Below are 27,050 nucleotides of genomic sequence, written 5' to 3'. Positions count from 1 at the left end.
GCATCATTTACTTCATTCAAACAACCCAAGGCAGCCACTGGGGAAAACTGAGGTGGGATCTGGCCTTTGGGTTTGTTGAATGGCCCCAGATGAAAACAGATTTCTGTTTCCTTCTTGAACTTACTCATTAACAAGTGCTGAAGTCAGCAGTGTGTTTTTAAAGGGAAAATAAGTAGACTTTAATTTGTTTCAGGGTCTGGTTTAATTTTTTGATACATGTATGTATATTCCTACTCATACTGGGGTGAAATCAGAACAGCTGGTGCTGTGGGACTTTGATAAGCTGCTACCTGCAAAGCAAAAATATATTTTTGTTTTAAATACACACTGAAGAGCTCCAGGTATTTGAGACATTTATGTATCAAGAAAAAATCTTGTGGGTCACCTTTAAACTAATATATCAACCTGTTAACAGAAGGGGCTAATTAGGAAATCTGAAGGCTATAAGTGATATTTACTTTCATTAATTAAATAGCATTTGAGATGCTTTGATGAAGGAATCTGGCCTGTTGTTCTCACCTGATCTTCTGTTTATGGCAAAGTCACCATGCAATAAGCCAGAGTACAAGATTTGTACGTGTGTAAATATAAATTTATATATATATTTATATATACATGAACAAGACATAATTAGAGGAGAGCAGTTCCTGACAATATGGAATTTATTGTGTAGAAACTTGAGCAGCTCCAGCTGATGCTAATTACCTCTCCACCCTGCAAATGTGTGCAGCAGAACTGGTGGTGAAGACAGGAGAAATATGAAATATGGCACAGGAGATTTTACTTATCTTGCACCTGCTAAGCACAAGGAGCCAAATCTTCAGCTCATGTCAACCAAGTGAAATCTCTGCCTGCAGAGGAGTGACACTGATTTACACCAGCCAGGAATCTGGCTGGGGATGTTACTGACTTGGCATTATGGACACAGCAGCTGGTGCTGACTTGTTAAGAACAAAGGACCACATGCCAAAAAGCCCATTAAAAGGAGCTCCTTTGATGTTTCACTTCATCTGGGATAAATTTAAAATGGAGGAGGCTGTCAATTTTCCTTAGTCTAGACACTGTGTGTCACTGGGTCCGTGTTACACTGAGGTGTGACCTTCACGTGCTGCATCCCCAGAAAAGGAGGATTCAGTCATTGCAGGTGTTGGAAACTCGAGTGGGGAACTGGAACTCCTGTTACAGGTGACTCTGGAAGATGCTGCCAGCCTTTGAGACAGACCCCAGCCTGTGTGATGGGCCAGAGCAGTTGCCTCTCTTTATCTTGGAGCTTTTAATTTTATTTGTAGAAAGAAGGGGATGCCTCTTCTCTTCTGGAGGGCCCTTTTGCATTTTTTTAGAGTAGCAGCTCTTCAGCTTTGCTCTCTGTCTCAAAGGCCTGCTGCCTTCCCCTTCATCTGGGACAAAGGGTGTAGGAGAAGGAAGGGATCAGCAGGAGGGGTGTTCTTTGATATTCCACTCCTTTAAACTACTTATTTATGAAATCAGAATGAAGACAGATGTGGTGACCTCCTGTCCTGCCATAGGGAGGCAAGGCTACCCCTGGAGACTTTGGCAGTGATGTCAGCAAGGGAGAAGGGTGATGCTCAGGGCTGTGAGAGCCAAAGCTGGCTTTCAGTGACAGTGACCCTGGCTGAGATCATTTTCCTGCAGAACCAATTGTTCTTTATCAATTTCTCTGTGGCTTAAGGCAACGAGCAGCCAGAGATGGTTGGATCTTCTTGGGGTTTGTTCGTTTCTTTGGGGTTTCTTGTGGATTTTCTCGTTTGATTTAGTGTGTTTAAGAGTGTGATCATAAAATAATTTGACTGGAGTTGAAGTTTCCTTCAGGAAATGCCCTTTGAGGATCAGAGGCTCCATTTTCTGTTATGGGAGATAGCAATGAAGCTGTTGGGTAGGAAGGCCATTGTTTCTCTGGAAGACAGAAGGATGTCTGCCCTGTTAATGATGACACAAAACACATTTTTATGAGTGAAACTTGTAAATTAGGTTTTCCCAAAGATGTTCGTGTTGTCTGAAGATCCAAATTAAAGTTCAGCTTATGAAAACTGAGGGTTTGATTCTTCCTCTCTTTTCCATTTTGGATTCCGTGATTTAAAGGTCTTTTCCAACCTACACCATTCTATGATTCTGTGATTCTGTGACATTTCTATCTGAGCTGTCAGAGTTGGTAAGAATGTGAGACAGTTTGAAGTGAAAGACTGGAGGGTACAAGTCTCTCGTTAGCACTCCAGGCCAGCAGCAGGGCTGGAATACCAGAATCATTAAAATAATGATTAAAAGAGATGGGCTCTGTGGATTCAGTGACTGCATTATGCCACTGGAGTAAAGAGCCTCATTTTCCCCTAATTCACACTTGGTTTAAACTAGGAACAACTCTTGTACAGTCTGTGAAATGAATACTTGGCTCAGCCTGGCTGCGGTAAATTATCACAAGGAGCTGAACTAGGTGCCTCGGACATGATGAGAATTCCAAGTGGCCCAAGCCTTTCTTACCCTGAAAATCACCATTTAAATGTTCTGAATCATCCTGAACATTTTTTTTTTCCAAGTCACACTGCATCAGATTACTCCTTGAGTCACTACAATAGCGTCTGATAGCTTCTAGCATGACGTCCTGGAAATGCAAACATGGATTTCTAACTCGGAGCTCTTGGGTCTGTGGCTGTTACAGGGAATGTCTCGAAAGTACAGCAGTAAATATTTTTTCCTTTCATCCTCTCCCAGCTCATAGGAGGGAAAAGGGGAGAATGCTAGTAAAATATACAGACACTGTAGTTGAGCAGCTGGAGGCTGGGAGCTCTCCGGTGCCAGCAGTCACCTCAAATCCTGTGGGTTATCAGCTGTCCACTAAAATATCCTGCTGCAATTATTCCCTCTCGTGATTCCAGGTGTAGGGGGATGTCCTGCAGGTGCTAGGCAGGAATGTTTCCTTCTCACAGGATCATTAAGGTTGGAAAAAGTCCTCCAAGATCACCAAGCCCAACACCACCATGTCAACTAAACCATATCACCAAGTGCCGCATCTGCTACTTTTTGGAACTCTTCCAGGGATGCTGGCTCCACCTGGGAAGCCTGTTTTGGGGTTAACCACTCTGTCAGTGAAGCAATTTTTCCTGCTGCCCAACCTGAGCCTGCCCTGGTGCAAATGGAGGCTGTTAAATTGCAGGATTTTGCTGGTGCAACCCCCAAATCCTCCTTCCACCAGAATTCTCCATGGCAGCCAGACTGGGTGCAGCACACTGGTCCCCACTCCCTCCCTGGAATGAGTGATGTTCCCTTGTTTAACACCCAGGGAGAAGGTCAGTTAATTATTTGCAAAGTGCTTGGAGAAAATAAATTGGCCTTCAGCAGGGAGAGGCTGATTGTTGGGGGCTGGTGATTAGCTGGGTTTGGGATTGTTTGCTCTGAAGCCACTACAATAATTTTGCCCAAAGCCTTCTGTAAACAAGCTGTTTCTTGACATTAAGAAGCTTTTCCTACTTAGGACTGATTATAGGTTTGAAGCCTAACAGCTCTTAGGTACACTTTCTGTTTTAAATGATTACAACTTTCTACACTCAAATATTAGCTTTTGCCAAAAAGAAAGCCTCTTCCTTCTGAGAAATATGGGCACAGCTGTCAACATGGTTAAAAAAAAAAAAAAAAACAACCAGAAAGAGGTAGCTAGGAAAAAGAGAAGCTTTTTTGTTAGAGATAATTTTTTAATCTAGACTCTTAGCTTGAGGTGTTATTGATATAGCTGAGATAATTAAGCTTTATCCCCACCAGGCTGGGCTGTTTGATTAAGCATTAATACAGGTGCAATGACACACTCATTGGGAGGAATGGGCTGGCTGAGCCTCTCTCCTCAAGCCAGCAAAGTTACCTTGACTTTGGATCTTGACAATTCTGGGAAGAGAGCTGAGGACAGGGCCCAGCCCTGTTTCTCAGGCTCCAACCCCAGACTTTTATTTAAAGGTGAATCAAGACCTTGTTAAACATCACATTTTGAACAGGGAGTGTGGGCAGAGCCACATTACCAGGAATTCAGGTAGTTGCCATGGATGTTAATGCTGAGCAGCAGCTGATGCTGCCTGTTGCAAATGAGTCATTTGAGAAGCCTCAGGAGACAGTTTGGGACAGAAGTCTCACTGCTGGTCAGCAGGAATTTTAGACAAAACATGAATTTTGTGGCACCATTGGCCGACTGCAGCTCGCTGACTGATCACAAGTGGTGCCTTTTCTGAAAAATAAATCCTCCATCCTCCCTTGCATCCCCTGACAAACCCTGGCATAACTAATAACGCTGCCATGGCTCTCAGTGCTCCCATTTCTCTGGGCTGTTGAGGTGATGTGCTCTGTTTGCTCACATCTAAGATTGTGTGGCTCAGCCGTGCCAGCCCTTGATTCATGATGAGGGCTGAGCCATCAGTCTGTGTCACACTGAGGCTGGAGTCTTGCTTGGGATTATGGATGGCTGCTCCAGGCTCGTGTGGGTCCCTACAACTACTGGGTCTAAACCTTGAAGGAGGCAGAAGTTTCTTATGTTTAAGGAATGTTCATTCCTGCTCCTCTCTGCTTGGGGTATTGGCAGCATCAGCTCCCAGCACGGAGGTCTGGGAGAACTCAGCAGCTCAGGATGTGGGGCTTTTATTAAATTAAAACAAACCCCCCAGCAGGAGGTCTGCAATGTACAGCAACCTCCAGTGCTGATGTCTGATCTCATTAGGGACACTCAGGGAATCAGCTCAGTGTCCCCTCCCCAGCCACCTCTTGGTGGCCAGGGAGGATTTGCAGCCCTGCCTCTGCTAAAATGAACTTTGGCCAGTTTCAAAGGAGCACTTTGTCACAAAGCATCAAAAATCCACACTGGAACTCTGGGAAGAGTGTTGTATTCAAGGATGAAAAGCTGAATTATCCTGCTGTAAAGTGAAATGGGGGGAAAAAACCCAGGAAACAATGGAACAGGGGATGTTTGCCTGGATTGTGTGTGTCTCAAATTTAACCTGCTGTAATGCAGGGTCACTTCCCGTTAGCAAAACCCCCTGAAGGGACAGAGGGGGAAATGTAAAAAGATACTTTACAGTAAAACAATATACTTATTTTACTCCAAGATCAAGGATTCTTTTTTTTTAAAGGAGCTTTTGAAAACCTACCCTTGGTTTTACAGAATATTTTAAACTCCTGCTATATGGTATGGTTTTCACTAAGTCATTATTTAAAAATTGAGCTCTTGTCATCTTTCCTGCACAGGGCAAAAACGACTCTTCTCCAGATGTAATTATGACTTTGTTCCTTAAATTTGCTTCTATAAGCAGCTGAACTTTTCCAACTACAACCTATATTGGCTGAATTTTATTAATGGAGTCATTCTGCTTTCTGTTTCTTTGAGTTTTGCTGTCCCATATCTCCCAAAGCATTACACTTGCATGTCTTTGTTCATTGGTTTTAAAGGCTTTCCTCAGCTGGGATAATAGAAAAAACATCTATTTCTGGTCATCCAGTTGCAATTCTGGCTATTCTCAGTGGGGCATATATATTTCAAGCTGGGTTGGTGGAGGGATTTAGATATACAATTCCAGATAGTCTTAATGAGAGTACCAGTCCTAATTCCCCACACAGAATATTAAAAACGGGTCCAGGGTGTACAGAGTGAAATGCTGTGATCTTACCTTTAAATACCTTTGCCTTGTTCTTTTATTTTTTTTATTACTAAATATCATTTGCATCTGTGTTCATTAAAGTAACTGAGAGCTGCTTTGAGGATGAGGGAGTTGATTTCTGGAGCCCCTGTCTGGTTTGCTTTGCTCTGTTTTCCTGGGGATTTTGCTCCACCTGGGTGCACCTTTGGAAGGGAAAGGTTAATTCAAGAGGGAGCTGGAAGAAAGATTTTAGCAAATTGACTTTGTTATTACTCTGATTGCTTTCAGTCTTAGACAAGAAGAGGACGCACATTTTTTATTGTCTAATTAACTACCACCAAAAAAAAGATCCCCACCATACTGTGAATCTAATAAGGATTAAGATTCAGTTAGAATATTAGAACCAGATCCACAAGGAAGAAGCTTTTCATGCAGGAAGGACGTGTTGATTTTATTCCTGTTCATCAGGAATCGTGGGGGGTTTTTTATTTATTCCTCAAGGCAAACTTTTATCATAAAATGCTAAGAAGCATCCACCCCCTTTTTGTAACTTTTGGCCCCTTTCTTAGTTTTGTTCATGCATTTCTTTTCCTTCTCTCCTAATCCACATCTTCACAGGGATCCCCCAGGCCTTGTTGGGAGGATGCCACTGGTGGAGTTTCTTTTAGCAGGGAAGTGGTGCAGAGAGGAGAGAAGGTTTTCTCCATTTGCACAACGTGTAAGAAATTTCCTGGAGCTTAATTGTCCATTCTTGAAGGTTGCTGTACTTACACTTGGAAGCCAATATCCATGGAGAGCTAGTCTGGTAGTTAGGAGTAAATGGGGTGTGAATACTCCAGGCAGCTCTTCTTTCCTGTGCTCAGATCCATATTCTGAGCTAGAGAGGAGAGATGCGACTTGGAGCCTTCTCCTTCCCTCACTCTGGTCTCCACTGTTTCACCCTTCTCCCTTTCAGCCCACTTTGACCCCCCTGATGACTCCTGCTGGTTTTGGGGAGCCCAGCAGCAGCAAACAGCCCCTCCTGGGGACACAGCATTGCCTCCAGCAATTTGACAGTGAAGCTCTTTGGCTTCACCACACACATTTGCTGCACAGACCATTTCTTGATATGAAGGCAAATTATCTCCCACTGTGATGCTGCCATGGATGAGCAGAAACTCTTTCCTCCTTTCCTCTTTCTTCTCTTCTCTGTTTACTGCTGGCCAGTAAACTATTTTAATTTAAAAGGTGATTTAATGAGATAATCTGTTTTCCATTCAGGTTCTTCCTGTGGCTTAGCTCCCCTCTTTTTTCCCCCCTCTATCCATCTGATTTCTTGGCTGCCTGAGTGAAAGGACTTCCTCCCCTGCTGCTCTGCAGTTACTCAGTGCTACCTGCTGCTTTCTTCATCTTCTCCTACCCCACTGCTTGTTCCTACCTCCTCCCACAGCCACCCTTTGAGTCCATGACCCCATTAATCTGTCCCAGTGCCTTTTCCCCCCTCTCTGTGCCTTAAGACATTTTTGTGTGACTGCAGGAATGGGATTGGTCAGGGAACAGTCCATGGATATGCAAGAGCTCTGAGGGAATGCACAGAATTGAGTCTGTCCAGTTTCTGGAGAGCATTTGCATCAAAACTATTTCCATCTGAGAAAAGAGCTTGGTTGTGACAAAAGATAAAGGAGATATTTGCAATGTATGAAAAGCACAGAGATAAATAAGTTCTGTCAGAGAGCAGGAGAGCTTGGATGTTTGAGAGCTCTGTGTGCACCTCCTTGCTTTGACCAGATTTTCTGCAGGGCTGTGAAACTGCTTTGGATGGGGTTCATCTCAATGAATTTAATTAAAAACAAGGTTTGGGTTTTTTTTTTTTCTGTTTGTGCTGATCTTCAGGGATCCCTCACTAGAGGATCCCCTGAGGAGCTGACTCCTTCTCACTGTATGGGCAGTGACAGGAAGGAGCTCAAGATGTTGTGGTTGGAGTCAGTGATCTCAGAGGGCTTTGCCAACCTAAACAATTCTGTGGCTCTGTGCTCCAAGCTCTGATCTGCAGGGAAAGGGAACAACAGTAAATGCTGGATCCTAATGCCTCTGATTTCCTCAGAAATACTGGAGAGTCAAAAAGAGACATGAGCCAGTCAGGTCACTAAAATGTATAGGAGGTCATCATTTTGTGGAAAATAATATTTCTTATCTGTTGTGAGTGGATTAAGGACTGGGAAAGTGAGCTGCAAACTTCCCACAGGGCAGGATCTGATTTTAATGAGTGACTTTGAGATAAGGAAGTGTCAGATGCAGAAACACAGAATCATTTAGGTTGGAAAAACCCTTCAAGATCATCAAGTCCAACCATCACCCAGCACTGCCCATCACTGACACATGTCCCCAAGTGCCACATCCACAAATTCTTTACAGATTCTTCAAATCCCTGCAGTGCCATCTCACCCTTGGCCATGAATTGGCTCGAAGGGGAAAAACACTTCTAATCTTCACTCTGTCCTCAACCAAGACAGGGCAAAGAGTCAGCAGAGAAAGAATTGTGTTAAATCTGCTTTAAAAAACAAGAAGAAAGGTGAAGGAATCTTTACAATGGCCTGGAGTGACAGGACAAGAGGAATGGCTTTCCACTGCCAGAGGACAGGGATAGATGGGATTTTGGGAAGGAATTGTTCCCTGGGAGGGTGGGGAGGGTGCCCAGAGCAGCTGAGGCTGCCCCTGGATCCCTGGCAGTGCCCAAGACCAGGCTGGACAGGGCTTGGAGCACCCTGGGACAGTGGGAGGTGTCCCTGCCATGGCAGGGGTGGAACTGGATGTTCTTTAAGGTACATTTCAATTGGAAGTGTTCCAGGATTCTAGGATTTGAATTTGTCTAAACCTCATCAAAATCATTGCTATGGGTTCTGTGGTGGCTGTGATGAAAACCAAGGCCTGACAAGTTTTGGGATCAGGGTTTTAACCCCTCTCCAGTGGAGGGGTTGCCTCAGAAGCATCTCCCACCCCCAGCATTTCCAGTTCCAGCCACAGCAGGAACCAGCACCCAAAAGGTCCAGCTTGTACAAGGCTTTGCCATTGCAGTTTTTGATGAGAAGGGCATTGCTCAGCCCCTACGACTACAGGATCCTGCCACACCAATAAAAATCCCATGGGTTGGAGGGCTGAGAAAAGAAAATCCCCATGTTATAGGATTGTTTTTCTGTTTTTCACAGGAACACCAATGCTGCTGGGAGGCAGGAAGAGGAGTAGCACAACAACCCCTGGCTCCCTCCCAGCTGCAGCCTCCAGAGAAAGCATTGCTGCTGCTCCTGATGGCTCATCCAGCAGGGCAGATCCCTCCAAAGACACCTCCAAATCCAAAGAGATCCAAGCACAGGGTGTCCTGAAACCAAAAATGTCTGTCTCCAACAGCGTATGCAACGTGAAGGCGTCATCAGGAATCCTCTGGGAGGAAAATGTTCACAGGCAAAAGCAGCTCCTAAAAAGTAAGGTACAAATCCTACTGTGGTTGTCAGGAATATGGTTTCAATAATAAGATGAGATCAGTCTCAAAGAAAAAAAGTGAAATAATGGAAAGTCAGGCCATTTTTGTCCAGCTTTAAGTGCTGAGCGTGAGTCATCTGGTGAGAGATCAGTCAGCTGATCTGACTGTATACATTGCTATGGTTCACAGAAAACAAGATTCAAATGACCAAGATAGGTTTAGACTCCCAAGAAAATCTTGAAAAAGCATTAAAATTGCAAAGTCAAGCAGCCCCAGCCTAACCAAGTAATACCAGTAGTGAGGTCATTTTTACAACCTTGTTCTGATAGCTTACTTTCATTCCTTCAGCCTTGGTTTTTTGGGTTTTTTTTGACAAAACAACCTGAACTATGATCATTAGCAAGAGTTCAGAGTGTAAAACATAATTTCTTTGGGTTTAGCAGTGTCTGGGATGTCTTACTTCCAACATTAATTGTCACAGCAAAAATGTCACCAGCAGCTGTATTCATGCACCAGGTGTTTTTGCAAAAGACAACTGAGATTAATTTGGGTTTAGTATAATTATGTTTATGAGAAACTTATTCCTTAAAAATGTTGTAATGGTCATAGAACCTTTATTTTTAACAGCTGTTTTTTCTGAAGAGAATTTTTTTGCAGGCAGGTAGGGAAAATTTGTCATCAGTGAGCACAAAGCTACTGAATGTCACAGGTTTGGAGGCCTAAATGCTGTTTTCAGTGCCTGAAGTTAAATCATGGCATTCCCCTAACTGAAAGCAACTTTGTTTTACAAAAGTGAAGCATCCACTGAGAGCTGGCAAAGCCCAACTTAATCCAAACCTCTAAACCTGGCTTAGGGAGGAATTTAATTTCATGTTCACAGGTTTCAAGGTTTATTCCAAAATGTTGGTGAGAGCAGTGTTAGGGAGGAAATACAGTTCAGGCTTTTATAAGGCAAATGTACCCAACACAGATCTTTTTAATATGTTTTTTAAGTACAATATAATATGTACAATATGTCATAAAGAGGAAAATATTCTAAGTTTATTGTAACCAAAAATTGAAATAAAGCAGTAATGGGCTTTATTCCCAGATATTTAGTTTTAGAAATCAAATTATTTGGCAAGGAAGGAGCACTCCATCCAGTGTGACTTTTCAAACAGTTCATATGGAGCCCTTCTGAAGTTCCTTTGTTATTTTGGATTCGTTCTGTCTCTGAATGAGAGTCTGATTTTTGAGCACACAGCCTCTTTTGGTCCTAATTTGTGCAGGCAGTATCAGTCAGTGAGCATTAAAACTTAATTATAGGTGTAGAAAATAATCTCTTTTTCTCAATGTGAATTGACAGCTTTCATAATAATGCCCTATAATGCAAAATAACCTTTTGTTGATTATTTTTTTAATGGAGCTTTTCCACTGGCTAATGGATCTCTAGGAATGACAGAAAGCAAACTGGATTAAAAACAAAGGGAAAAAAAAAAAACAATGGTGCAGATGAAAGGCTCAGTGTGGTGAAAGGGAAGTGATTTGTGGTTAAAGCCCTTAACAATCTGGTATTTTCTGCAATAAATTGGAATGAACTCCAACTGCAGGTCTCAGCAAGATATCCCTGGCTTTCCATGGCAAAAATTTTGGGAAGCACCGGCAAAGAGAGCTGAGTGTCCCAGAGTTTTGATTGTGATTTCCTTCCCTGTGAGGTCTGGATAATGTGAGAGGCACTCTGGGTGTCACAGGGCAGCCACCATTAGATCTGATCTCTTCTGCCTAATGAGGCCTATTAATAACAGCCTGGCTTTCTTATTTCAGGAATTGCCCTCTCTGTCTAATGAGGTGGAGAACCCAATAAAAAATTAGCCATGCACTCCTAACGAACTTTTAAATCTCTCCAAGGCAATTATGAATTCCCTGCTCCGAGGGACAGAACAGAGGAGCTGGAGGCACAGGACAAGCCAGGCTGGAGGGTGCCCCTGTCCAGGGTGCCCCTGTCCAGGGTGCCCCTGCCCAGGGCCCTCTCTCCAGGTGTGGCCTGGGAGAAAACCCTGCTCACCTGGCCAGAGCCCCGCTCCCAGCTGGGGAAAACTCCAGCAGCTCCGTGGACACTGCGGGTAAAGCATCTTTTTTTTTTTTCCTTTTTCCCTGTTTATTTTTCCTTTTTTCCCCCCTTTTCCCCTTTTCTCCCCTTTTCCCCTATGGATGATGTTTGCTTCCTGGGAACTTGTTAAGGGCAGAAGTTCACATTCCTTGGTTTTTCCCTTTCCAGGGAAGTTTTGGTAGTTTGTACCCACTGCCAGAACTTGCTTGGTTGTCCAGGCTCCCCGTGTTGAGCTGCAGCTGCTGTTCCTGTGGGGGAACTTGTTAAGAGTTTGGGAATTTACAAATTCCCAGTTTCCCAAGTGTCTGGCACTTCCAGCTCCAGCTGTAGGTGTGGTCATGGCCCAGGCTGGTACCTGCCTGATGGACTTCCCTGCCTTTTCCTCCTGCACATGTTGCAGACCCATCTCTGCTCCTTTCCTCTGTCCTAAGACATTCCTAAATGTTGAAGCAGCCTTTGACTGGGAAGTGTTTTCTTTCTGGATCAGCCATGGAGAGATCTGACAATCTAAATAAACAGGAAAGTTTGTGAACTGTCAGTGACGAGTTGCTTCGGTGATGGGGTGAGAAAAGGAAACAGGCAAAACATCAAGAACTTGAATTTGGATGTAAAAATATGTAATTGGAAACATAGAAATGTGTAAGCTTGACAGGACAAGGGGGAATGGCTTCCCTCTGCCAGAGGGCAGGGATGGATGGGATATTGGGAAGGAATTCCTGGCTGGCAGGGTGGGCAGGCCCTGGCACAGGTGCCCAGAGCAGCTGGGGCTGCTCCTGATCCCTGGCAGTGCCCAAGGCCAGGCTGGACACTGGGGCTGGGAGCACCTGGGACAGGGGAAGGTGTCCCTGCCATGGCTGGGGGTGGGATGAGCTTTAAAGTCCCTCCCAGCCCAAACCCAGACTCGTTTCCACCATTTAACAACCTCTAACCAAGCTCAGCCCTACAGCCATCACACCTTTCCCTCCCTTTGGATCACCAGAGCATAAAGCAGCTTCTCTGTGTCCTGCAGGAAGCCCTGGAGCTCCACAACCCCCAGTTCATCTCCCGCTCCCAGCAGAGGCTGAAGAGGCTGGAGCTCATGGTGCAGCTGAGGAGGGCCCAGCACAGGGAGGCTGCCCCGGGCACCCCCCGAGCTCTGCCTCGCAAGCTCTCCACCTCCACTCCCAGCAGGAAGAGGCAGTTCACCATCCCTGACCCTCTCAGTGGTGAGTGGGGAGCAGCAGCAGGTCTGTGCCTGCCTTTGGGAGTCCTGGATGGAATTTCCACATTGAATTTGGGGAGAAATGGGAGAGCTGCTCTTCCTGGGTGACCCTCCAGTGTGGTAGGGTCCCCTGAGGCAGGAAGGAAATGATGAATCTGACTCCGTGTTCTCAGCAGGCTAATTTATTATTTTATGTACTTATATTGTATTAAAGAATGCTACACTAAACTATACTAAAGAATAGAGCAAGGACACAGACAGAAGGTTTAACAAGACACTAATGAAAAACTCGTGACCTCTTCCAGAGTCCTGGCACAGCTGGCTGTGATTGGTCATGAAGTCAAAACAATTCACATGTTGGTAAACAATCTCCAAACCACATTCCAAAACACAGGAGAAGCCATCAGACAATTATTGTTTTCATTTTTCTCTGAGGCTTCTCAGCTTCCCAGGAGATGAAATCCTGGCAAAGGGATTTTCCAGAAAATATGACAGTGACATTCCAGCATCTGTGCAGATGCTCCTGGCAGGAATTCCCAGCAGCTCAGAGAAGGGTTAGTGGGGATGAGGAGTTTCCTGTGCTCTGTGGCAGCTCCTTGGGGACTTTTTGTCCCTGTCACATGCAGTTGTGTTCTTCAGCACGGTGCAGCTGCTGCTGGTTGTGGGGTGATGGCAATAAATGACATTTCATCCTCTCTCAGCTCACACAATGATCAGTTTGGGGACAGAGGTGACAGTAGGGTGGCAGGAGGGATTTGGGGTAGGAGCCCCAGCTGCAGGTGTGGATTTGCCACTTCTGTCAGAAATGCCAGAGCTGGGGAAGAGCTCTGGCCTGCCCAGCCCTGCTAAATCAAGGTGTGATTTGCTAATTGCAGCTGATTGGGTTGTGGCAAACAGCCTCAACACTCAGTGAGGGAAACCCTTCTCTCCCTCACAGCCTACACAACACCTCTGTAAATGTTATCTAAGCTCAAGATGTTAAACAAATTGATTTTCTTTTCTTTTTCCTTTTTTTTTTTTTAATTGCCATCTGGATGTTAATTAACTCAGTTGACTAAAGAACAAAGATTTATTTGATTGATTGGCATTCCTCCTTACATCTTGGTTTTAAATCTGTGGCTGCTTGAAGATACATTATGCTACTGAAAAGCAAATTAATTGAAAACATTAAACAAACTAACAAAGACACCTGGAGGATGCAGGAATGGGAATATTTGATGTCCTCAACCCGGGGAAACACAAATAGGTTTTTGGCTCCCTGGGGAATGAGGGTGGCTGCAGGAGAGGTGGGTACAGCCCCATTTCAGGGCTCTTGGAGTTTCCTGGAGAATTCCAACTTCCAGTGGTCTGTCCTGCATCCGAGCCCTACTGGGTTTTATAGTGAGAGCTAAACACACATAAGGAAACATGGCACAAAGCAGGAATTCTGTCTTAAAGGCTCCACAGAATTAATTCACCATTTCCATGATCCAAGTTAATTTACCTGGAATCAGATCTCTCAGGGCTGTGCAGTGGGAGGACTCTGAGCTCTGCCAGCAGCTGACCAGGAGTTTCTCATCTGTCTTAGAGGAAGTGGCAAAAATCTCCCACTTCTGTCTGAACATCTTTGAAAATCCCCCAAACCACTCTGCAAATAACTTATGAAACAAAATATGAAAGGCTAAGCCTATTTCTCCTCAAATTATAATGAAGTTTTAATCTTTATGCTTGTTTAATGAGTTATAAAATCATAATATTGAAATATATTCATTAATTATTGAATTTAATGACTATTTCCATCTTTTAGTGGCTGGTCATTAAAGGTAAATTTATCTAGAGAGAATCTTTGGTTTCTGTAACTCATCTGCCTTCGTGTAGCCACGTGTGGGTTTCTGTTTGTGAGACCTTAATATTTTTATAATGACACACATGTCTGTAATTGAAGAAGAGCTGGAGTTAGTACTGGAAACCCAAATCCCTGGGTGAAGCACAGCCCTGGGGGCTGCACTACAGAGGGCTCTTGTTGGAGCCCTGGCTGCTGAGAATTTCAGATTTCTGTGCGGCCAGGCACTGACCCCAAGAGAACTCTGCATTGACCTGAGGGCCTGGAGAAGCTTCCAGAATGGAATGATGGAACTGGGATTGTGGGTGAGGAGTTTGGATAGAAGTGTGTGATATCACAGGGTGGGAAACTTAGAGTTTAAGGGTTTAGAATATAGAAATATATATAAAGCAAGATGGAGCTTTTACGGCAGTGGCTGGTCCTTCTTCTCCTTCTTCTCCTCCTTCTCCTTTACCTTCTCATTCTTCTTCACCTTCTCCTTCTTCTTCACCTTCTCCTTCTTCTTCACCTTCTCCTTCTCCTTCACCTTCTCCTTCTCCTTCACCTCCTTCTTCTCCTTCTTCTTTACCTTCTTTATAAGTGTAGGTAGTATTGTGTAATTGAATAAAAAAGTCCATATTAGAGAGCACACCATTATTTATTTACTGGGTTAAAAGTAAAAATAATTTAAGTGTCATTTCTACAGGACTTCCATCTTGTTTTATGTATATTACCATATTCTAAAACTCTAAACTCTGTGTTTTCCACTGTGTGATATTACACATTCTATTCCAACTACACACCCATAATCTCATAATCTGTTATTCAATTTTGGAAGCCTTCTCCACGGCCTCAGGTCAAGTGCAGAGTTCTCCTGGGGGTTGAGTACAGAAAATTCTAAAATTCTCAGTAGTCAGGGTTCCAGCACCCACACAGAGGGTGGCCCAGGGTGGGGAGAGGTGGCTGCCTGCTTTTGTTCAGGTGGAAACAGAGCTTTAAGTGCAGCCCGAGGGGTTTTGAGCACTTTGCTGCACTTACCTCTCTCTGAAATAAGTTTGGTACATGTGCTTCTCTCTGCTCTTGCAGCTTTGATTCCGATAAAATAATTTCCACCCAGAGCAAAGACCTGCAGAGATTTTTCTCTCTCCCAGAGAGATTATTCTATCAGCCTAAAACATCTTTATTGATAACATGAAATTATTGACTAGCAGGGTTTCCCTGTGTTTTGACAGTGTTGTTACAACTTCAGTTTCTTGTAGGAGAAAGAAATAATTGGCATTCAGCATAATTTCCATATAAATACCAACATCTGTGCAGCTCCCATTTACCTTCCCATCCTCAAAACCCCGAGCTGTTTACCAGTGTTTAATTGTCCTTCATGAGCAGGGTTTTACAAAACGCTGAAAGTAATCTGAGGAAAATGAAAATGTTTATCCTGCACGAGATTTTACCCTCACCAGAGCTCTTTGAAGGCACAGAACCTGCCCAGAACTCCCAGGCAGCTTTTGTGTGGGTAATGGGCACTGCTAAATTTTGAGAGTGCTAATTAGTCCAAGATAGACAACTCTGCTGTTGACTGTGTCGAACAAATTAGGGATCCCACTGTGACGAGCTGAATAGAAACAATGTTCAAATAACTGCATTTAAATCTCCAAAACTGGAATGTAATTACTGCACTGACAGGACTACCAGCTGTTTATGGGCCTTTAAATCTGCAGAATGAGCAGCCCTGTGATCTTGGTGTGCACAGCCACTTTGGGAGGTTTCACGCAATTTCTCAGGCACCTTTGGGGTTTTCTCCTCACCTCCCCTTTCCCTGTCCTTTGAGGGGCTGGTGGTTCTTTGGGATTGGCCATAGGAGTTGAGGGGAAGGGCTGGTTGTTCTTTGGGATTGGCCATAGGAGTTGAGGTGGGGGGCTGGTGGTTCTTTGGGATTGGCCATTGGAGTTGAAGTGAGGGGCTGGTGGTTCTTTGGGATTGGCCATAGGAGTTGAAGTGAGGGGCTGGTGGTTCTTTGGGATTGGCCATAGGAGTTGAGGTGAGGGGCTGGTGGTTCTTTGGGATTGGCCATAGGAGTTGAGGTTACCCTTCTACCCCACTGTGGAGCCTGCTGAGCTCCTCTGGGTTTGCACCCAAACCCTCAATTATTAATAATATCTTGGAACCAATTTATATCCCCTCAGTCCTGCTTCTAAACCTTCCCCAAAAGCTTTTTTGGATTGCTGCTAGTTTGGGTTTTCCAGGGATGGCTTTCCCCAGCAGCCCTGTGCCAGGGAGATTTTTGTTTGCAGTGAGGGAGGAGAAGGTGACAGTCAGAGACTCTGCAATAATCCTGCAGCCACTCAGGTGTATTCCTGTGGCCCTCACACTGGTGCTCAGCTGGGACTTTGTTTGGGTCATTTATTTTGGGTCATTTCCCAGCTCTCTTTTCCCCATTCAAACTTCTAATAGTGCCACCCATTCTTCTGGCCCTTTTGGCTGGCAGCTCTGAGTAAAGTCTAAGCTGCAGTCAGGTAATGGCCTTAGGAAGAGGAATGATCTGTTTGGAAGATATTATTAAACTAATATTAATTCTGCCATACCTTCTTTAAAAGCTGCTTTTTTTGGGAACAAAAATGCTTTTTAGGATTATAGGCTTTAATGATATTGGAAAGATTTAGGAAGGCCAGGTGAGATGCTAATATTTTTGTTTTTCTGGATAAAATCCATGATTATTTAAGTCTCATTTGGACAGAGAGGACTGAAATCTCCAGCAACATCCCCAAAATTATTCTAATATGAAAATGTCTGCATAAACCTCTCAACTTTACATCTTTTTAGAGATATTAGTAATGCTTTCCAGAAAAGCTGAAGTATTGAGGAGGGTCAGAAGTCTCAGTAGTACCAGGAGCGACCTGAACAGCTGGAAAACCTGGGAACCCCCTTGTCACAGACATATTTTCTGAAGAATCCTTTCCCCAGGATCTCTTCTCCTGAGAAGTTGGGAAGCTTCAGCTTCTCTGTGTTTTGTTACTTTGCAATGGGATCTGGAGAATTGTTTACCCAGCAGGGGAATTGTTTTAATAATGACCAATCACAGGTCCAGCGTGTCAAAGCGTGGAGCAAATATTTATTATTCAGTCCTGTCGTTTCAGCCTTCTGAGGGCGCCTTCTCTTCTTAGTATAGTGTTAAGAGTAGAGAGAAAGAGTAATAGAATAGAATAGAAAGGAGAAGAGAAGCGAAGAGAAGGGAGAAGATAAGAGAAGAGAGAGAAAGAGAAGAGAAGAGTGGAAGAGAAGAGAAAGAAGAGGAATGAATAAATAGAGAGCGATGGAATAAGAGAAGAGAGAAGAGGGGAAGAGGGATGATACACAGTGAAATAGAACGAGAGAAGAGAAGATATAAGACATAAAAAGTCAGATGAGCGAAATAATGAAAGAAAGAGGGTAAATGGGGGAGGGAGCGAGAAGAAATAGAGATAAACAAAGAAGTGGAGGCAGGAGAAAGAGGAGAAAGAGAAAGAAGAGGTAGGGAGGGGAGGAGGGAGAGAAGAAAGAATAAATAGAGAAATAGAAGAGAAATAAGTATAGATTTAATATAAATTATAGTATGAAATATATAATATAGTAGTATATAGCATATAAAATTTATATTATATGTAGATTAATTGTATATATTATATGTTATATTATATTATATATTATGATATTATATATATTATATGATATTATATATTATATTATTATATTATATTTATTTTTTTATAATTATTATATCAGCCTTCTGAAACATGGAGTCAAGATTCTCATCTCTTCCCTTGTTGAGGTTGCCTGCAAATTCCACAGCACCTTCCTGGGGCTGCTCGTGGGGCAAGGAGCACTCGTGAGCTTTGGGATCTCTGTGGGGTGAGCAGGAGCCCAGGCAGCCTCACCTGAACCCCTAAACTCAGGGGTTGTTGCCTTTTGTGTAGATCCCACCAGAGCCTGATGTGCTGGCTGCAGCTGGAGCAGCTCAGGGCAGGAGGGCACTGCCAGGGGATGTGCAGAGTTTGCACATCAACATCACGTCCACATCTATCTTGGATTCAAGGCTGATTTATTTTTTAGGGGACTGCTGATTTTAGAAACCCCAGTGTTTCAAAAACTGCTCTGTAATCCTAGGATTTCTCTGGGCAAATGGGGTTTTGGTGAATTCTTTTTTCAGTTCAGCAAAAGAGCAGTTAAATTAGAGATCCACCAGCAGCAGTGCTTTGCTTTTCACACATCCTACCAAACTTTGAGAACTCACATTCATGTTAGAAGGAAACGTATCTACATTGTGCACACTTTGATAAATTTTGCTTCTGTTTTTCTCTCTGAAGGGCTCCAGTGATTTAGTGGTAAATAGAAAGTCAGGGGCTGGTTCCAACACAATCATTTCATCTGCTCTCTGTCTAAATATTTACTGACTTCCCAAGCAGGAGAGTTACTCATCCTCTTGGAGGTGCAATTTAGCATTAATTAAAATATATTGCAGGGACGACCCATTCACATTCATTTCCAGCTTGCTTTGGTGCAGATGTGAGACCAGTTGTAAATGGCAGAAACTCAGGGGTTGCACAGGGTGTGAGTAAAACACCAAGGAGGTGACTCAGCCCTCTCTGTCTGCAGCTTTATTTAACCATGGTGCATCCCTGGCAATGCTGAAGGTCTGCTCTGAAATCCCTGCTCCAAAAGCCATCCAAGGCTATGAAATCTGATAAGGAGCTTTGAGAAGGAGCAGCTAAAACACAATTTGGAGGCCTAGCAGCTTGGGGAATTGTCTGCATTTGATCTTTGCTTGGTAGGAAAGAGCTTTTTAAGTCAGGTCTCCAGGATGAGCTTGAGGTTATTTCAGCTCTGAGTGTTTGCTGCTCTTCCCCTTTTAAATGCTCATTCTCAGTGTCAAGGATTAACAACTATTTAAATCCACTCATGACTTTATTTTCTCGTTTCTAGCAATTTTTAAAATTTATTTCTCATTTAACTTTTGAATCCTAATCCTACAATCCATCAAGGATTAGCCTCTATGTCTGCATGTGATTTTTCTTCTGGTAAATAGCAAGGAATGTTTGGCCATGAGAATTAACCTCGTGGCTCCATGAGGAAGTGGATTTATTCCTTTCTTGGAGGATTTTCCCCGGAGTTTCTTTTGAGTCCATCCCTTCAGAGCCCTGGTCCAGGGCAGGGATGGGTCTGATGCCCTTCTGTGCCAGCAGGAGAGGATTGTTCTGGAGCAGCAGCACCAGCACAGCTCCCAACCTCGTTGGTGCTTCCCAGAAATGGAAAACAGAGGCCACCCTGACTTAGGGGCTTGCAGGAAAAATGCATTTTATCAGTTTATCATGCTCTATATGGAATAGGAAGTGCAAATCCCTGGATGGGTTTTTCCTGTTCTGGTGGCTACACAAAGGTCTGGAATGTTCATGTGTCATCATGCCCCATCCCTGGAGGAGTTCAAAGCCAGGCTGAAGGGGCTTGGAGCAAGCTGGGACAGTGCAAGGTGTCCCTGTGTCACAGACAAGCTGCTCCCTGCTCTTTCAGAGTTATTGGACAGCAGTAGCATCCAAGTGTTTATTCCTTTTCAGTGAATCAACATGCAAATGAGCGTCAGAGCACTAATAAATAAAAGACAAATCATGTTTTCCTAGCAAGTCGAGCATGTGGCTTGTGTGTCCTGAGGATTTAACAAGGATGATTGAGTGTAGACAACTGCTGAGGGGGGAAGGTCTGTCCTGAGGCAGAGGAGGCTTCAGAGGCTCTCTCCTTTCTGAGCTGGTGCTCTGGAAACTGCACCAGTTCAGAACTGAGACCATGGCAAAGCTCCCTTTGGGTTTGGATTGGAAGGATGGAACTTCTCTGCTGCGAGGAATGGCTGAGAGACCTGGGATTGTTCTACCTGGAAAAGGATCCAGGGAGAGCTCAGAGCCCCTGGCAGGGCCTGAAGGGGCTCCAGGAGAGCTGGAGAGGGACTGGGGACAAGGATGGAGGGACAGGACACAGGGAATGGCTCCCACTGCCAGAGGGCAGGGCTGGATGGGATACTGGGAATTAGGAATTCCTGGCTGGGATGGAATTTCCAGAGCAGCTGTGGCTGCCCCTGGATCCCTGGCAGTGCCCAAGCCCAGGCTGGACATTGGGGCTGGAGCAGCCTGGAACAGGGGAAGGTGTCCCTGCCATGGCAGGGGTGGGAATGGGATGGGATTTATGGTCCCTCCCAACCCAAACAATTTTGTGATTCCATGAATTTTACACAGAGACACAGCAGTAATGTCATTTTTTTCTTGGCTTCCCACCTTGCACAAATATCCTCCCTTCCCATTCAGGACTCATTTTTACAAGGAAGGTGTTAAAATCACCTTTTCCTGAGAACCACCAACTGCTCAGATCATAAAATTATTTTCCTGTATCCAGGGAAATGCTGATTGGAATTATTATAGATCTCTTCATACTCGATCAGGAAGGAGTAATGTGATTTTCCTCCTTCTGAAGCTCACATAATTATCCACAGCCTTGCCAAACAGGTGAAAATTGAATCAGAAATGGCTGTACCAGGGTGGGTTCCTGACACACTGAGGAGCAGCCAGAGGAACTGCCTGCAGGAACCTGTGAGGAAGTTTTGGAGAGATTTGAAGATTTGGATCTGGCCTTAAGCCTTCAAAACTTTAACCAGAAAAGGGAAATTGTGGCTCCATGGAATATGACATGTGAGACTGCAGTCAAAGCAGACCCCTCCAGTTGTAACTTTATTTTCTCTCTGCCAGATAACCTCTTCAAACCAAAGGAGAGAGTCATTCCCGAGAAGGAGATGCACATGAGATCTAAAAGGTACAAATCCCTCTGCTCTAGAGTTTGTCCATGGAAGTTTTTCTGCTGTCTCAGCTTAGATTTGGGCAGCCCTGCCCTTTCAACACCACGGCATGGAAACCAAACCCTCAGCAGGTCCCTCATGCTGAACACCCAAAACTGGAGGCAGGGAGGTCCCTTTGGAGGTTTTTCCCCCCTGATCATGGCACAGAGGATGGGAATGACAGCAGATTATGAGGGTTGTGGTATCTGATCTTTAACTGCATTGCATTTCATGCAAGGGAAGCTGCAAAAGCCACCAGGGGGAATTAATCTCTGTTTTCAGATGTGTCCCATTCCTCCTCTCCAAAATCCAATCAGCCAAAACAGGCTGCTTCAGGAACTTGGAATTGCAAAATATTATGAGGAGAACCCAGAACTAAACAGGCTTTGTGCTCATGCTGATGCCTCAGATTTTAGCTTTGATATTTTTCAGATTCTGTGCTGTTTAGTGAGTGGGTCTGGGTTCATATTATGGGATGGTGAGCTCTGTGCACAGAGCAGGGAGACAAAACAATTCCTGCTCCAGCTGGGCACCAAGGACAAATGATCCCAATCTCAGCCCAGGAGCACAAACCCCGTGGGCTGGAGAGAGAAAAACAAGCAGGGTGGGAGTGCCTGGGCTAAAGCTGGGCTGGGACAATGAACTGCAAGGTGGGAATGGAGCAGAGCTGATCCCAGGGAGAGACCCCGTGCCCGGCCGGGCATTTTGGGGCCATTTTGGGTCATCTTGGGTGCAGCCCTGGCTGGGCTCTGCTGCTGCCCAAGGTGGATCCATGGAGGAGATCCTTGGAATCAATCCTTGCTTTATTCTGGGACTCTGCCCAGCCTCTGTTCTAGGGCAGCCTGCACAGGGCATCAATGCAAAACCAGGACTGTGCAGCTTTCTCTTCCAAATCCTGGGAATTTTATCACTGATTTTAATGGGAAAAGATCAAAAATCACCTTTTTAATGGCAACTCCTGTTATTTTTAGAAAGATTGTGTTGTCTTTGGTGAGACATGTTCCTAACGACAGTGAAATAACAGTTTGCAGACTTATAATGATGGTTTTCTTATATTTTAGAAAATTACTTGGAAATTATTGCTTGATACTAATTGTGTGACATAAATACAAAAATACCAAAAACATGTTCAGCCCAGATCCTGGTTTGAATTTTGTTGCTAGAAATTGGAACCAACTTCACTGAGCTTGTTAGAAGCTACTGCATTGAAATCACCTGATCCCATCTCCTTCTTAATGATTTTACTCCAAAATCAGAATTTTCAGCAAGATTTGAAACCAGCCAGATTTCCTATCAAACCATGACTGTTAATAATTTATCACTCCCATGCCATAAATCAAATTTAAATACTTAGAGATGCCCATTACAAGCATTGCACGGAAGGCAAATATTCCCTACAGGAAAAATTAATTATTTGTGAGCCCCAGGGATGACATGAACTCTGCTGTGTGAATTCCTGACAGGATTTATGACAATTTACCTGAGGTTAAAAAGAAACAAGAAGAGAAGCAGAAGCGGATCATCATCCAGAGTAACAGGCTGCGTGTGGAGATGTTTAAGAAGGTGAGAATCTCCTGGTATTTCTGGAGCAAATGCAGCCAGTAAATTTCAAGTCTGGCATGCCCACTCCACCTCACCTCCTGTATCCCTAAACATTTCTGTCACCTCATGGATTTTAACAGTATTTTAAAGCTTTTTTGGTTTTTTTTTTTTCCCCTAGCAATTACTGGACCAGCTCCTCCACAGAAACACAGAGTGACAAAGGAGTCTCTTGCTCATCATCCTAATTGGATCTTGAATGCCTTTGACTTCTAGATAAGCCATAAAATTAACTGCTGTCTCAATTACCTGGAGGTATTTTTCTCATCTTTGCCTCTTTGTATAAAGAAAGATCATTTATGTTTCAATTGAAATTTTAAGGCAACTTTCATGTAATCAAAAACAGCCTAAAAGGGAGCACAGCTGTTCCAGAGCATCACCTTTTGGTCAGTTTACCCAGAGGAAATAATTTTAAGAATTTTTAATGCAAATACTGAATTACAGGGGTATTATTTATCTTAATCTTTTTTTTAAAAAAGCACACTTCTCTGTAGCAATAGCCCAGTGTTTTTAAGACGTGGAAAACTTATTTCTCTGAAGTATTTTATTAATTGATTTCCTGTGAGTTAAATCCTTGAAGAAAACTGTTATTTGTTATGTTTAGGAACCAGTTGAAATAGCATTACCACATCATCAGAGCAACAGCAGTTTCACATTAATACTTAACATTCCAAAAGGGACCAATATTTCAGCTTTCTGAAGAGCTCCATTCCTGTTCATGGAGTGAAACTACCTAGCAAGCTCTCCCATTAAAAACCAATATTTAAACATTTGTTTATAACACTTTTTCATTGTAACATACGTTTTACTCCACTTCTGTGAGCCCAGAGTGTTTCTAGAAATGGCAGATGAAGGAGTGGTGCCAAGAAGGATGTTTGCATCAAAACTTGCAGAACTCAAACCAGCTGTCATGTTTCCTCCAAAAAAACATTGAAATCTTTATTTGTACATGTTGGAAGTAAAAACAAGCAGCTCACAAACCAATGGAGTTTATTTATGGAATAAAGCATGAGGATAATATTGATCCAAGCGCTGTGTTTTTATTTGGTGCTGTTAAATAAAACAAAATTATTGAAACTGCCTGAGAAGTCGTGCCTTTGTACCCACAAATCCCATGGGGAAAAAACCCCTGCCCCTAAAAGTCACTGCAAGTGTTAAATTTTCTGCCCAAAGTTTGAGCAGGGGTTCGAATGAGGCTGGAATTTGGCCTTTGGTGGTTCTGCTTTGTTTTCCCAATCCAGCCTGAGATGTAAGGTCAGGATTTTTTGGAAGAGGGATGTTTGTGAGCCACTGGGATAACCTCCAGCTGGGTGACCTGTGCTGGACACAGGACCTGGGGTATTTTGTGCTCTGTTTCTGTTGGATTGTTTTGCCTTGTTGTGTTTCAGCTCCCAGTTAACGTAGGAATAACAATGGGAATTTTTGCTTGCAGAGGAGACAGAGATCTGTTGAACAAATATATTCCAGATAGATCTCCTCAAAAACTCATCAGCAGTTCAATCCATTGGGAGAGGATGTGGAAGGTAAGGCAGTGAGGAAGGACCTGCCAGCATTTTTCCCTGAAAAACACCTTTACAACCAAGGAAGTCATTCTGTACTGGAAACTAAATCCAAGGCTGGACCACAGACCAAGTAGAATTCAGGAAAGGGACACCAAGAAGGATCCTCTTTCAAGCTTTCATCCTGTCCTAGCTCACTATGGCCAGAGACATTTCCTACAGGATCAGTGCCCAGATCCTCTTTTATTTCAGCAGAAACTGAACGTTTCTCCCCCTTGAGTGCTCACTCTCTGATTTTTTGACTTCAGGAAAATGCAGCTTTGGTTGATGGGGGCTGCACCCTCAGGTGCATGATTTCCTGCACATCTGGGAAGTAGAAGGATGTTATTTACATTTCACCCTGCTTTAGTGTATACCCTTAGCCTGCCTGGAGTCTCGCCCTAAAGCCACAGCAAGACATTTTGGCATGGAGAGAAAACATTTGGGGTTTGGTATCCATGGAGGACACAGCAAAATAATCACTGCCAGCTCAGGGGTGACACCAGAGCAAAATAATCACTGCCAGCTCAGGGGTGACACCAGAAGGGAGCCCCAAAACTTTTCCCATTTCTGCTCTGGCAGAGAAGAGGAGACAGGATCTGATTCTCATTGGGAATGAGAGTGTGTTCCATGGAAATCAGGCATTTATCCACCCAGGAATTCAAGGGAGGTGGTTTCATCTACCAGCCATGAACCAAAGCTGCCTTTTCCTGAAGTCAAAAAAATCAGAGAATGAGGACTCAAGGGGGAGAAACGTTCATCTACCAGCCATAGCATGCCCCTACTCCATGCCCATATGTAAATGTATGTAAATAAATACGTGTATTTGACATGCTTCCCTCTCTCTGGCTGGGAATATCCAGCAGAGGAGCTGATCCTCCTTGGGAACCACGGCAGCCAGGAGATCCTTGTGAGGAAATGAATGATGTGAGCATTTCCTGGGAAGAGCAGCCCAGGCTCCAGGTGGGATTTTACCCCTTGGCACCATCACAGATGCCCTGAGCAGGAATGGCACCTCCACTGACCTGGTTTCCTCTCCCTCCTTGAGGACAGGGTACAACATTCACCTGCTGCATCCTCCCTTCCTCTGGCTCACAGCATGAAGCCAAGTGCATCAATCAAAAGGAAAAAAAAATCCTCTGGGTTTGTAAAAGGTTTATTTCCAAATGTTTTTATTCTCTCTCAACGTGATTTTTAAAAGCTGCAGGACAAATCTGTGGCAGTCTGAGGTGGAATTTCTTGTGTACAAATAAGCTAGTGAGGAAAATGCATGATGCAAATCACTGTCTGGGAATGTTTAACATGGTACAAAACCTGTGCTTCAGAAAACCAAAATTATCTCTGCTGTAAACCTAATTTCTCTTTCTGGGCTTGAGGAAAAAAAAGTTATCTGGTAATGTACCCAGCAAACAATTCTGGCATTCATTCCAGCTCTACAATCCAATCATTGTGACAGAAAATGGACTGTGCAGGAAAATGTCATTTCAGGGAAACAGGAGCCACCCAGGAATAGCCCTGGACAAAGAGGCATCAGCTTTAGGAAGTTCAGGGTTAGGGGAAAGTGGTGAGATCTCCTTTTGGCTCTTCAAAGAGCCCATTTGCCAGCAGAGAACAGGAAAATTGGAGGTCACCCACCCTTGTCAAGCTGGAATTTTCCTTCTTGTTGGAGAAATTTGCAGACTGAGTTCAAGTTCTGTGCTTTGCCTTTGGGAGGGACACGTGAGGATTTCTAACAATGCTGGTTTGGGGGAGATTTGGGAAGGTTTGGGGGCATTCAGGCACAGGACTGGTCAGCACATTGCCTTGGCATTGTCCTTCCCAGGCTCCCCACAGGGCTGGAATCCTGCAGGAGTGGGAATGGAGCCCACGTGGGTGTTGGAGGTGTGCAGGACGTGGTGTTTGTTTGTTTGCTGCCATCATTAATCTCATCTGACAGAAAAACCTCCTTGAGGGCTGGAATGTAAAGTCATTGCAATGTAAAGGAATGAGGGTTCCAGCGTTCTGGGGATTCATTTGAACCCAAATATTTTCCTGTGTATGTGTATGCAAGCCATTAGTTACATCTTGGAGTTTACTCAGCTGCTCTGAGGGATGAGGAGAATGTCTGGGTAAGACTTTGGAGGGCTTTTATTGTTGGAGATCTGGGACTGGTCACGTCAGTGTAATGTTTTCTGGGACAGAAATCCTGATTTACAAGGAAAACAACACACAAAAGCAGGGATAAAGTTCCTGGCAGCCCTCTGCAGAGGAAACCATTCCCTGACACAGCCCTTGCAGTGAGAGCTCCAGGGTGAAAATCCAGCTTGCCTCATCTGCAGGGGTGTTTGCCCCTTTGCCTGCAGGGACAGAAGTGCCTGTGTGCTTTCAGGGCTGGGTGGGTGTCCCCCCAGGAGCTCTGAGTGGCCACTTGTCCCTGCTGGAGCCCCCCAGGGTGCAGGGGTGTCCCCCAGGGTCACATTTCTCCAGGCACTCTGACTGCAGCCTGTGTAGTTCGCTGCTGCTTTGGGATGTGGCCGGATCCTGTGGGATCTCCCTGTCCTGGCCAGAGGTCAGCACCAGGAAATGGGGCTTGGAGAAGTCCCAGCCCCAGCTGGGACCATTCCCCATCTGCAGCCCCTTGAATAAAAGGGCATTTATTGCCACTGAAATGCAAATGTACCTGAGCATAAAACCAGATCAGAATGAAAGAAGCTACAGAAAATCCACCCAGTTTGCTGTTGGTGGAGGAGCTCAGGGCATGCATGGAAATATTTATCAAGATTTGGTTTAAATATGTGCCTACTGGTGCCAAAATCACAAAAACTCTTGCCCAAAACCCTGATCAGAGAGAGGAGCCTGTGCTGCTCACGGAGTGGTGCCCTCTGCCCATGGAGAGCGAGGCTGGCTCCTGGAAG

General features: G+C 44.3%; 1 protein-coding gene across 1 annotated transcript in view; it reads left to right on the top strand.

Annotated features, from left to right (window-relative positions):
- Window positions 1-23,698, top strand: part of C6H10orf90 (chromosome 6 C10orf90 homolog) — a 63,223-nt gene extending 39,525 nt beyond the window's left edge. Inside the window, exons 4-9 of the mRNA XM_009087099.4 lie at window positions 8,810-9,082; window positions 10,969-11,183; window positions 12,180-12,375; window positions 20,934-20,997; window positions 22,483-22,582; window positions 22,740-23,698. Of these exons, the coding sequence (XP_009085347.4) occupies window positions 8,810-9,082; window positions 10,969-11,183; window positions 12,180-12,375; window positions 20,934-20,997; window positions 22,483-22,582; window positions 22,740-22,778 (887 nt within the window). The 3' untranslated portion in view covers window positions 22,779-23,698. The remainder of the gene's footprint in view (window positions 1-8,809; window positions 9,083-10,968; window positions 11,184-12,179; window positions 12,376-20,933; window positions 20,998-22,482; window positions 22,583-22,739) is intronic.
- The last annotated feature ends 3,352 nt before the right edge of the window (window positions 23,699-27,050 follow it).

This window comes from Serinus canaria, chromosome 6 (genome assembly GCF_022539315.1).
Source record: "Serinus canaria isolate serCan28SL12 chromosome 6, serCan2020, whole genome shotgun sequence".
Lineage (NCBI taxonomy): Eukaryota > Metazoa > Chordata > Aves > Passeriformes > Fringillidae > Serinus > Serinus canaria.
The sequence above is the reverse complement of the archived record's forward strand: the minus strand, read 5'-3'. Positions and strand labels throughout refer to the sequence as shown.